Source organism: Rhinichthys klamathensis, unplaced genomic scaffold (assembly GCF_029890125.1).
Source record: "Rhinichthys klamathensis goyatoka isolate OS25496 unplaced genomic scaffold, OSU_Roscu_1.1 h1tg000196l_1, whole genome shotgun sequence".
Taxonomy (NCBI): domain Eukaryota; kingdom Metazoa; phylum Chordata; class Actinopteri; order Cypriniformes; family Leuciscidae; genus Rhinichthys; species Rhinichthys klamathensis.
This window is the reverse complement of record NW_026606722.1, coordinates 1503038-1516535: the sequence shown is the minus strand read 5'-3', so window position 1 is coordinate 1516535 and position 13498 is coordinate 1503038. Positions and strand designations below refer to the sequence as shown.

Below are 13498 nucleotides of genomic sequence, written 5' to 3'. Positions count from 1 at the left end.
AAGCCTGCAGGGGGTCTGCCATCCGCGTGCAGTATTATCTCTTAAAATCTGGAACGTCCCGTAGGATCCGGGACCAGGATCTGTTGAAATTCAGCTCGGCCAGTATTAAAGACCTCCTCGGTGGAACGCCTGTTGCTTTTCATCAAGACACTACTGAAAACTCTTGTTCATGATTAATCAGGTCTTTAAAAGGATTTTCACTTGGAACTGTGTTATAACTTATTAAATTTGTGCATATATTGTATATTATAGATACTGGTCCAACTTATTTTCCACTTGCTAAATAGCCTTCTATTTTAAACATATGCCTTGTGTAAGTTAAAGCTATTTTATCTCTGAAATATAGAGAAGATAGAGCAAGAAAAAACTAAACAAAAACGTTTTTAGTTTTTTTTTTTAATAAGTGTCCCTTATTTAATAAACATTGCACATTGACATGTTTATAAGGCACTTAAATTTCTATTCATGTTTGGGAATTTTTCAGAATTTAAAATTGACTTCCTTTCCATTCACGAGAGTGAATTTGAATAGATTTGGCCACGCCTCACAGGAAGTTGGAATGGACTTTGAATTGGAATGACAGGAAGTTAAATTTACTGAAACGCAAGGTAATGATTTCATTGGTCCAAGACGCTTTGACTCATTATGCCTGATAAGTAGAATCTATTCGTTATTCTCAAACTGATTAGACATATTTCTCAAAAATAAGTTCAACACTTCACACTCTAACAGTCAATTTTTTTCATTGTGTCATACAGTACCACTATATTGAGGTTTGTAAGGTCGGTATTGTTTTTTTAAGGAAATTAATACTTTTATTCAGCAAGTATGCAATAAATAGGTCAAAAGTGACAGTAAAGACCTTTACATTGTTACAAAAGAATTCTATTTTAAATAAATCAAAGATTTCTGAAAAAATCTAACCGACCACAAACTTTTGAATGGTACTGTGTGTATTTATTCAATAACAATAGCAGTTTATTCTGTTCATTCCATTTTAATTTGACTTCCTTAAATTCATATTTAAACTAGCCTACATAGGCTGTTTCTGCATCCTGTTTGCTACCTCAATTCAAATTCAGGAATCGGCATTCTGAACTCAACTCTGAACGGCAGAGATCCCTGGTGAGAAGATGTAGTATTTCATAGCGTGAAGTGTCTGCCACATGAGCACAATATAGTCTGAACGCCTTTTAACCTTACTTACTTACATTTCAGTGTGAAAATAACTGACTATCATAAATGGTCTTCTATTGGGAATGTTGTTCATGCTTAAATCATGTGAACAGTAACAGATGCAAACAACAAGTTGTTATAAACAAGAACACTTCTCTTTGAGTCTTAAAACCAGTAACACTAGAGCAAGTCATAGTTTTGAGAAAGATAGGATACTACTTGATACTTGTTTATGTTGTCAAGAACTGTTAATAAAGAATGCTATAAATGGGAAAATCCTCTCATTCCATGGATTCTTGTCTGGGGCAAATGCGGTCAGCTTTGCCACTACGCCTTTCCTCCAGGGGGCGCTCGGCGGCTTTGAAAGACAACGAGTTTTTTTGTGTATCAAAAAATGTAGTCTATAATTGTTTACATCTGTTCATTAAAAAAATGTCTGCGTAAAATAAAAATGAAAACATTTAAATCTATCAATTCCAACTATTTCTACATAAATAATAATAAAAAAATTTATTTGTTTAAAAAGGTAATCTTATCACAACCAAGTCGTAAATAATTGAGAATGATTATATTTTTTTAAATATCTTACCTGTCTTTTTATCAGTCAGCAAATACAATACAGATATAATATAACAGTATCAAAGTTTTAAACAAAATACAACAAAGAACAGCAAAAATATAAAATAACCAAATAAAAGAATAAATGAATAAATAATAAAAACGGCCTGCAAATATAAATATAAGCTATTTAAAGAAACTAATGGGGGATCTTGAAAAAAAGCACTACAGGACAGTGTTTTCCTCGCAGTATTTTTTCGATACAGAGAGCGTTTCAAAATATTGTTGCAACTTGAGAAACGCCTTGAAATGTGGCTAATGATTGGAGGATTTGCACTTATGATACTTAGCCAGGAGTAATACATTTATAAAATTCTTTTTTTCAAATTTTTTTAATCTGTTTTTACGAAATCAAACAATACATCACAAAATTAAACGCAAAACTTTCCCAAAACACTTGTGTAATTACAGTACCAAAATAAAAGTACAATTGCTGCTTCTTGCATATTACAAAAGTTACACATTGTGTCAATGTCAGATTTCAATTTTATTAGGTAAAAATTCCCTGGGTATAGAATCTGTGGTTAATTTGAAAAAAGAAAAAGAAAAAAACCCCTAACTTTTCACACTAAGGTGTTTATGCTGCGATAGCCAACCATTTTACAATATTAGCAAGGTTACTCCAATAGAAAATTACATATGGTTTGTTGACAACCTCTCTGTGAAAGAGCACAAATCAATGTATTACTTGAATGTGGAACAAGACAAGCCTTAACCACTGTTTAGATTGGATCAAAAAGAGGTGATATGTTATTCACATTCTGTTCAATTAACATTTATTTGTATAGTGCTTTTCACAATACATAGTTTCAAAGCAGCTTTTCAAAAAATGCATGTTTCTACATTTCAATTTTGAGAATTCTGTTATTTGAGGTGACTGCAACGTAAGCATAGGCAAACTCTGTCCTAGATGGGCACTGTCCTGCAGAGTTTAGCTCCAACCCCAATCAAACACACCTGAACCAGCTAACCAATGTCTTCAGAAATACTATAGGCTACAGGCAGGAGAGTTTTATCAGGGTTGGAGCTAAACTCTGCAGGACAGTGGACCTCCAGGACTGGGTTTGTCAATACCTGGTGTAAAGTATAATGTCCATACGTCAAAAATACTACAAATCATGCAGTTAGCTAACCTAATGTATTTATTTAGGCAGAAACAATGATCTCATTAAAGCAATTATTATAAGTTTTGATTTGGCAGTGTATGTTGATTCAGAGTTGGCATCATCTGAAGTCCTCGTAAGAGGCTGGATCCAGACTGGACCTGATATAATCCTGGGGTAGAAACAGAAAGCAAATAATTAGTGTAGCTGCTGTTCATAATGTTTTAAGCAATAGTCATATGCTTTTGATCTGATATAAGGCGTGACAGCGGGGAATAAAGGGCACAATAAGGCCTCCATGGCAAGACACCACTCCCGTCCACCTGCATCAACACTCACACACGGACACACAACTCGTGATGAAGAGACCGCCAGCAGAAGTCCACCCCTGCCTTACTCAGCTCCTGTAACAACAGAATAAGATTATACATGACTCGGTACGTTTACACAAAATGAAAATTAGGCCTTTAATAAAAGGCCTTTATTAAACCATCTGAGCCGTTTGGGACACTTTTATGATGGATATGATGCACTTGTATGGACTTCAAAAAATAGTGTCCATTAACTCCCATTATAAAGCTTGGAAGAGCCAGGATATTCTTTTTTATATAACTCCGATTGAATTCGTCTGAAGGAAGAATGCCATATACACCTAGGACGGCTTCAGGTGGGCTAATTTTCATTTTTGGGTGAACTATACCTTTAAATACACAAGGACTAGTGAATACACAAGACACACAAGTCCATATAATCAAGACAATTACATGTAACATAAAACACGAACCCAAAACAAAACTATACAATCCAGTCTTATCAGAATTTAATAGATGAAAATGACTGGTCATCCAGGGCAGCATGAATGTCGAAAATAGCAGAGGGCCTTAAACAGACCATTGAGGCACTCCATAATTTTCTGATGTAAACTTGGATAATCCACCGTTTAAATTAACAAAATGGTATTGGTCAGATTTGTATGATCTAAACGACCCAAATGCCTGTCCCTGAATACTGGTGTAATTTTATAATCAATCTAAGAGTATGTCATGCCATCGACTGAAGAGCTCTTGCCATATTCGAAACCAGTGGTTCCCAAACTTTTTCCGCCGGGAGCACGAGAGATCTTATTCCCAAGTAATAGTGTTTATAGGGGGTGAGATGTTGTTCGACTCAGCAAAATGTTGACTATAGGCTAGAGGATAAATATATAAGCGTCGATTAGAAGATGGCCCAGGTTAAGGTGCATAGGGGAATTTCTACCACATCCTGTACAAAATTACACCCCCTGATCTTTAATGCATTAAGTTTACTTCTGGAGCACCAGTAAATGTTTTCACCAATTGTAATAGTTGTGTATGAGTCACTCAGTGTGAAAAGATGGATCTTAAAATCATACAGTCGCTGTTGGATCCCTTTTATTTTTCAATTATTCATATTTTTCAATTTTCACACTCTGCAAAGTGTAGCCTATGCAAACTTATGATTCAACTGTAAACTACTTAGAAAACAACAAATAGTGCAATATGCTGATAAAATATGCTAATAAAACATTTTAGAACTGCACATAACTGAGCAAAACTATATCCATATTTCACTAGAATAATTATATTTTTTAAAGGTGCAGTGTGTAGATTTTAGCGACATCTAGCGGTTCGGTTGCGAGTTGCACTAAGGGCTCAGCCCACTGCTCACCCCTCCCTTTCGAAGAAGCTACGGTGGCCAAAACGGGACAAACATATCGTCGTCTGAGACAGCAGAGAATAGCCAGAGTAAGCCAAGAGTGTGTAACATTGTCACTGTTTCTGTACCACAGTCCATTATAAAGCACATCATGGATAAAGTTTACAAAGCCATAGTCAGGTGAGGATCAAGGGTCTAAATATAGAATATAATAATAGTAATCAGCTGATTGTCTCACGAACGTAACCAGCACATTTCTCCCCACATAGCAAACCCATAATACAGCGAGGGAGAAGAACCACATGAAACTATCCAACGATATGTTTTTTCTAATAGGGTAGTAAAAGTTTAGCTGGCTAATATGAGCTGTTATGCTGTAGGGCTGTGGCTGAGCTGGTTAAAGCGTAAAGCCTTGTTTATACTCGACACGTCCGCATGAGCCCAAAGGTGCGCGCGGGCAAAATGACGTGATTGTAACAGCGCGCGCGCCTCCGCATCCCCTAGACACCATTTACTACACACAAATTAATAAATAATTAATAAAAATATTGTTTTTTTTCTCTGGTTTTGAAAACTCTTCGCGATCGACGGGTTGGTGACTCCTGTAACGTTACTGTTTTACGGTCAATAGTGCTAATCTGCTGATTGTCAAAGCCATAACACAGCGAGGGAGAAGAACTAAGTTACATGAAACAATCCAACTACATATTTTACACCACTGACAAGGGAAAAGTCACTACTCACGGTGTTTATGACTAGCTTTCTGTGGCTTCTCTTTCAAGGTAGTGACGAATCGCGCTCTGTAACGCTGTGTGTTCGCTGTCGCTACGGTAGAAACATGACGTCACAATATGTCGACCTTCATAGAAGGGGGTGCCCGCGGTTATGTAGATATAAATGTCTCATTCTAAGGTAATAAAAACATAACGGTTCATTGAGTAAGGTCTTTATACACCACTGAACACATAGTTATGGATCTTATATTGCATTTCTGTCAATAGATCCTCAGAAATATTACACATTGCACCTTTAAAGGTTTTTATTTCCATTATTTTCCATGACCGTGTATCGATATACTGTATCATTGGTTTGGTTTAAATAGAGAGCTGTCATGTGATAAGTCAGTGACCATCTTGAGATGTCATGAGGTGTACAGAAGCCTCGGAAAACTGCTCAGAAAAACGATGTGGACAAGGATGTTAACATTTATTTACAAGTTGGAGTCTAGTAATTAAAGGTGCTGTATGTAAGTTTTTGACTGGACTAAAGCATACAAATATCATAATATGTTTGCAGATATTTAGGAAACATGCGGAGTTATTTTACACAGCCAGTTATTTTACTTTGAAATGTGTGTACCGTGTTGGAATATCTGTTTTTGTGTTGTTCTGTGTAATCTCGCCCAATAGTATTTCGTCAGAGATCGCAGATTCTACCCTACCTAAAAAGCCTCCGCACCCATCTAAAAATGAACGGGAGCATATTAAAATGCGATATCAACTCATCATAAATCAACTCATGAACTTACGATCATAAGTCTCCTCGCCTTCCATTGTCAATACGGGTTATGCGCAACCAACTGTATTCTGTGAAACACAACGCGTCGCTTCCGGTGCATGTCCTCTGTACGAGCTTGAATATGGCGCTGTTTTACTCGAGATGTCTTCAGGAGCTACCGAAGATGAGCATAACCGATGTCCATCGCATTAACAGGTTGACATCTAAAACTCCTGCCACCAAAATGGATAAAGGGTTTAAGCCAGTGTTTCTCAACCTCTCCTGCAGGGACCCCCTGACAGGCCATGTTTCTGTTTTAACCCTGAAATGGCACACCTGATTCAAGTCATTAAAGGCTTAATGAGTAGTTGACTAATTGATTAATTGAACTATTCCTACTCTAATTACTCATTAAGCCTTTAATTACTTGAATCAGGTGTGCCATTTCAGAGTTAAAACAAAAACATGGCCTGTCAGGGGGTCCCTGCAGGAGAGGTTGAGAACCACTGGTTTAAGCTATACGCTTCCTCATACATATGCGACTACGAGGGCATGTACAAAATCTACGAACGTTAGCTAACTTATGATTGCTAAGTTAGCTATAGAGCTATTTCAGGGAGGTAGCTAGGCCTATTTTAGAGCTGTATATTAGTGATTATTTATCTTCATATATATATATATAAGATCAGTGTCTAACACAAACTGTGAGACAGGTACTTTTAGCCAACCATATTTTGATCTATGTTCCCCCGCATAATCACGTTGTCACTGATTTTTCACCAGTATCAAACAAAGACAAGCTGACTGGTGCTGTCAGCATAAGGGCAACCTGTCACAGGTCTATGGAGGAAAATGGAGAAGCCACGCAGCCTGAGAGTAACGTTAGAGATGGGTCGGGTGTTCTGTTCGAGTTCTCAATCTGTTCCAGAGAAGCCTCTTATAAAGTAGACTAATCAGTGATCATGACTGGGTCCCCTTGACTATCGTCAGAAAGGCAAGAGCTTTCATATTCTGAGATGCTTGGTTTATGCATGCACAGTTTGTTCCAAGTTCAGTGTTGTTTTATATGTACTTGTTATGGATCTCGGATAGTGAGGTCACTGGGGTATAGTTGACTGACTGTAAATCCTTGATCTTGAGTGCCACCCATCAATCAATAATATTCATAATCAGGCCTACCAAGATAAAAAAAAACTCTATTACAGTAATAACAAATCCTGTTATTGTATTAATGTCATTGCCAAACTTGCCCCAGCAACCTATAGACTGCTGCTCAAATCAGTGGCATCTGATAAAGAAGGATAAATTCAAGATAAACTACATTCTCAAATCAGTGTCAATGTTTGAAAAAATATGTCCTTTTGAACAGATAGTGCTTCAGGATTCTGACCCTGTCATCCTCATATCAAACCAGTGCTCATGTGTAGCTGGCACTGCAGTGTGTAACCACACAGTTGCTTTGCTCTTCCAAACCGCACACTATTAGAGCTGAATGTGCAGGTTGTGACCCCGGTCCAAACCTGCCCTGAGACAGGGCAGCAACGACACAAGCCCTGAACAGCGTTAAGTGTTGAGATGCAATTCTTAGGCCTAGTATTTCTGGTAATTGTGATGTACTTAATTATAAACAATATTGGAAGCACGATCTGTCAATGTCCAACTTGTAAAGGGTCAGATGGAGAGCAAAACAGTTTTGTTTCGCTTTTTTTTTTACATAGACAGTTGCATGTAATATGTCACATACCTTCCCTGACTAGTTAGTTTTTTCCCCTTTTCATTTTCTTGTCTCTCATGGTTGAGATTCTGTTGTTTGTCAGGGAGTGAAACCTGGGCCCATAAACAGCATGGTCATCACCAGACCAAGACTCATCCGGCTTATGGAAGGAGGAATCAGGCGATGTAGTGAGCTGTGATTACTGTAAATACTGCATCATACTGGGTTATACAATTGTTAGGATTGTTGTTTGTGTGGTTTTGGTTGTGTTGTTTCTCTTTGCAGGCGTAGCGCTGCTTAGCTGTTGCTGAGCAGTTTGCCAGATCTGCGTTTCAGTTATGAGGATGTTACTTTTGTTTCACAACCACACATCTTATCTGTTTGGTAACCATGGCAATTTTAGTTAGGACAACATTTAGGACAAAAGCTATTACAGAATAACATTTTGTTAAGTGTATAATCTTATCTTACCTACAGATAGGAATGGGGGATAACAGAAGCATCTTAACTCCACAAAAAATCCTAAAAACAGTTTTAACTTCAGGACAACCTCAATGGTGTCCTAACTTCACAAGTATTTGAAAGCCAACTATAAAAAAAATCTCATAACAATAGCCCTGTCTGTGAATGCTGTCACATTTATTAATGATACAAGATGAAAAAAATAAATACTGGTATTTAACTAAATTTCCCTTACACACATTACCGTTTTTTACAGAGGTACACTCTACAAGGGCTTGGTTGGGGACCCACTTGACATCTCCTTGCTACAGATTGGAGATGCGTATAAAGACTTCAATATTACCGTGAAACCTCTTGCAGCAACTATGGGCATCAGTGACGAGAAGACCCTTGTTGAGACCGCATTTGGCTTAGCACAAAAGGGGAGTGTGCTCGCTTGCCATGCAGCAGCCTATATTCCCAACAAAGTCAGTCAAGATGCACCAAGATCCTCCACCTTACTCACCGCTACCTCTTGGGGAGTGCAGGCTTGCCCCAACAGAGTGCACAGGAGGAGCACTTCCATCCGAAAAGCTTGATGGTCACTCTGGACATGGCCTATAAGACTGAGGCGGCAACAAGAGAGCAGGCAGCAGACCAGGAGTGGCATCAGCTCTATAGGCATAGGATTACCTGGTGTGTTTTGTGAGGGGAGATAGCTCTGCAGAGTCTCTTACAGAAAGAAGGCAGACTGCTGAGATGAGAAGAGGTGCAGACATGGAGTTTGAGGCGGGAATGGAGTACTGCAGGATGAAAGATGTCAACTACACACCCTGTGGCCTCGTCATCCACCCTGATGCCCCTTGGCTTGGTGCCTCACCAGATGGCTTGATTTTTGATCCAGTTGCACAGCCACCATTTGGACTAGTTGAGATAAAGTGCCCTAATGTAAAGAACTATGTGGACTGTAAATACCTTCGAATGCAGAATGGCACTTTGGCTCTCAGTGAAAGCCACTCGTACTACTGGCAGGTGCAGGTGCAACTGTTGATCACTGGCCTGAAATGGTGCGACTGTGATTTGTGATCAAGGAACAGGCGCAATGATATTACACAGCGCCTGAAAATAGTCCCTAGCTAGGTAACTTCCAACGTGACCGGTACTAAGTTTGTGTAGTTGCAGTTAATATCATTGCGCCTGCTGCACTCATGGTACGGCAGCAAAGTTCCTTGATTATTACCTTGAGGCGGATGGGCTACAACAGCAGAAGACCCCACCGGGTACCACTCATTTCCACTACAAATAGGAAAAAGAGGCTACAATTTGCAAGAGCTCACCAAAATTGGACAGTTGAAGACTGGAAAAATGTTGCCTGGTCTGATGAGTCTCGATTTCTGTTGAGACATTCAGATGGTAGAGTCAGAATTTGGCATTAACAGAATGAAAACATGGATCCATCATGCCTTGTTACCACTGTGCAGGCTGGTGGTGGTGGTGTAATGGTGTGGGGGATGTTTTCTTGGCACACTTTAGGCCCCTTAGTGCCAATTGGGCATGGTTATTAGACATATAGCCTGACAATATATAATACGGCCGCAGATACTGGATGAGGACACATTTTTCTCCAGTTGTGGAGTTTGTTTTCTTTCTTTCTTTCTTTCTTTCTTTCTTTCTTTCTTTCTTTCTTTCTTTCTTTCTTTCTTTCTTTCTTTCTTTCTTTCTTTCTTTCTTTCTTTCTTTCTTTCTTTCTTTCTTTCTACATGGCATCTAACCTGACTAAGGTCTATATGTTAAAACAAAAAGGTTTTGCAGTTTTTCTTGTCAAATGTTTTATTAATCAAAGCATAACAACTGTAGTTAATGCTGTGAAATTAAACACCATAACACAGCTTTAACAGAAATAAAATACAACTCAAATATACAACCTAATAAGAATACAACAGGGAGAAAAAATTAAGGCTAAAATGTAAATTAATAAAATATACATCTGAATACATAACATGTGCCATATTCTCCTAAAAAATAAGTACAACTGGATTTTCTTCCTCCCACATAACCAACACATTCAATAATCATAAGAACTGAATAAATCAGATCTGCAAGGATTTCAGAGGTAACAATAACATGCCACTTTACACATTAGCTCTTGTGCACTAACATTTTAACTAAGAAATCATGATTCATACATTAGTGCGTAATAAAATCTCCTTGTTTCAGGCAAATTATACTAGTTACGAAGACTCACTTCGTCATCAACATTTGAACAAGGGTTAACTAAATGCGTACGCACCAGTTTTCTGTGCAAATTAGACCTATTTTTTTTTTTATCCTTAGTTAGGCATCCTTGTAAACAGTTATTATTTGATTACAAAGACATAAGCTCACAAAGATTACTCAGGAACTCATCATTCTCTTCATTGCCTGAAGTGTTTGAATAACTCTGAAACATCTCGCCTTTGTGTTGATAAACTAATCCCATTATCGCACTGGCTTTCCAATCATTTGGATCATCCTTGATACGTTTCTTGGCGATATTCATCAGTTTCTGTGCACTTTTAGTCCCATTAATAGTTTGTGGAGCCATTGTCAAACACTCCTGGTAGTGCAAAATTGCCAAATCCTCACGTCTGTTACAGTACAGCTGGAACTGAGCAAAATACAAATGGACTACTTGTAGTTGTTCCTTTTTCTCTTTTGCCGTCTTGAATGTTTTGTCAAACAGTTCTTCTGCCTTGCGCAGATTATGACTCTCTCCATATTGTAATGCAAGCTCATTCATTGCAAAGATAAAGGACTCTTTTAGGGATGTTGCCTTTTCTAAATAGTATATTAATTTATTTTGAGCCTTATCTACCTCCACCTTGCTCCTTTTTTCTTTCTGTAAATTAATTTTCTTGGTCTTGTAGCACATTGCCAACTGATGATGTATGAAGCTGGAGTTTGGTGATATTTTAAGTGCTTTCTCCAGCAGTGCAATAGACCGGTCTACAGGTCCTTGATCCCTGAGGAACATTACAACATATCTCATGACATGCGGATGTTCTGGAGACCCATTCAAGGCTTTCTCAACCAATTTCTCAGACTCATTCATCAAGCTCTTGGATAATGACAGCAACTTAAGTCCTAGAAGCACTCCCAGGACATCATCATCTGGGTTGATGTCAATGGCCTTTCTCAGCTGTTTGACTGCAGGTGAATCCACAGTGCAAGACTCGGTGTGAGTACCAGTTTCAGTGCGATACAGAGCAATGGCATAACCAGCGTTCCACTCGCTATTTTCTGGATCCAGTTCCACAGCCTTCTGGAAAACTTCTACGGCTCTGTCATAATACTTGTGAGAGAATTTAAGATAGGCCCATCCTTTCTCACCAAGAACCTCTGGAATGGATGAAAACTCAGTTGGAAATGTTTCATTTATCTTCTTAAGTTTCTTCAGGTAACTTTCACACTCGGTGTAGTTCTTCATGTGGTAGTACACCCAGGCAAAATTTCCATAGGTGACAATGAGAGTTTTGTCACAGTTGTCTCCCAGGTTTTCTTTAATGAGTGTCTCAGAATTCAACAGGTGGGCAAGGGCCTCTTCTTTGAGGTCAAGAAGGAATTTCACAAATCCCAAAGAGCATTGTGCTCGTGCAGCTCCTTCTTCCCTGCCTAGATCCAGCTTGGCCTGTTCTTCAAGTCTGATGACGAGATTACCTGTGTCAACATCGTCCTTTTCAATGCTCCATGTGAAGTGACACTCCAGCTGATCCAGCTTCACTTTTAAACCGTCCAGGATTGAACTGACAAAATAAAATTAATTAGCTAAGTAGGCTGGGGCTAAATTATATTTAATATGAGCTAATATGCTGAAAATATTTAAACATGCTTTCATGATATGCTATAACTAAATTAGACATTTATATCAAATAAACAATAGGCTACATATTTTTCTATTCACTCTATACCTTTATCATGCCCTGAACAAATCTGGGTATATTTAACTACGAAATAGCCATATGGGAATGAATTTAGGGGTGAAATTTAGCTCTAATACTGTAGATACACCAGGACTCATTTATATTTGCATTTGAGTTATACAGTACACATTTATAGAGCTATTAACAATTCACATTGTTTCAAAGCAGATTTGCAGAATTTATTTTTAGGAGTATAATCTAAACAGTATAACTTGACGTTATAGATAAGCTACAATGAGTTTTAAATGCATAAAAGTTGCCCAATCTGATTGCAAACTCTGTTGCATTACCACTTGACAAATGCTCAGATTGAGTTACAGAAATAAAACAGCACTCACCTCATCTCTGACATCCTTTTTCTTTTTCCTTGTAGGAAATGATAGCCTACGCAGTGGTGTTTCACCAGATCAGTAGGCTACGCCCATGCAGCGCCGTATACTTTCAGATGTTATTCCATTGATTCAGTCACACCCATTAATTCTTGACTCAAAGAGTTAACCCTCTATGGTACGCAATATGATATCAATGAGTAAAAAATTATTTGTGGTGTTTTTCTTGCTTAAAATTGAACACTATAACAATAAACATTAATTATTTTTAAATTTAATTAATTTATAAAAGTTTGTTGCCTCGGGGCAACAGTGTACCACAATGGTGTGTGTGTCAGGGTGTGGTGCCGGCAGAAGGTACGGAGAATCAGAAGTTCCAATAGCAATTTAGCAAAGTGTTTACTTACAAATACAACAAACACCAGTACGACAGGCAGAAGGTTCACACACTTGATACAAAGCAGAACGGACAAACACTGACTGAACAGAAATGAACTAGTACATACAAACACAGATGAACACTGGTTAACAGAACACAGGTGAAGCAGATGATGGTGACGAGACAAACAGCTGTGATGGGTGATCAGGTGATGGCCGAAAGTGTGCAGGTGGAAAACTTGAGGGATGCTGGGAAGTGTAGTGTCGTAGAGGTGACAGAGCTGGTGACCGTAACAGAGTGTAAATGCAATTTAGAAAAATAACATTTTTAATGATCATTTTGCCTAAGTTTTTGCTTGAACATGTTAAACATATCTAATTATTTCTGTAATACATTTTCATTTTGCAACTTATAAAGCGTTAAAATATATATTCAACTTACATATTAAAACTAGTGTATGAAATGGCAAATGTAAATTATATAATTGAATTTTCATTTTCATTTTGCCCCAAACGTTGCACAAATGTAATGGAAAATGTAAATTTAAATACAGAAAAATGCATTGTCATTTTACATATTGCATCTCAAATTGAAAATTGCTACCC

At 38.0% G+C, this 13498-nt stretch overlaps 1 protein-coding gene across 1 annotated transcript in view; it reads left to right on the top strand.

Moving 5' to 3' along the window:
* Positions 1-13498, top strand: part of LOC130096212 (CNK3/IPCEF1 fusion protein-like) — a 91725-nt gene that overhangs the window by 53530 nt on the left and 24697 nt on the right. Inside the window, exons 14-15 of the mRNA XM_056262896.1 lie at positions 7889-7973; positions 8942-9264. Coding sequence (XP_056118871.1) covers positions 7889-7973; positions 8942-9264 — 408 coding nt within the window. The remainder of the gene's footprint in view (positions 1-7888; positions 7974-8941; positions 9265-13498) is intronic.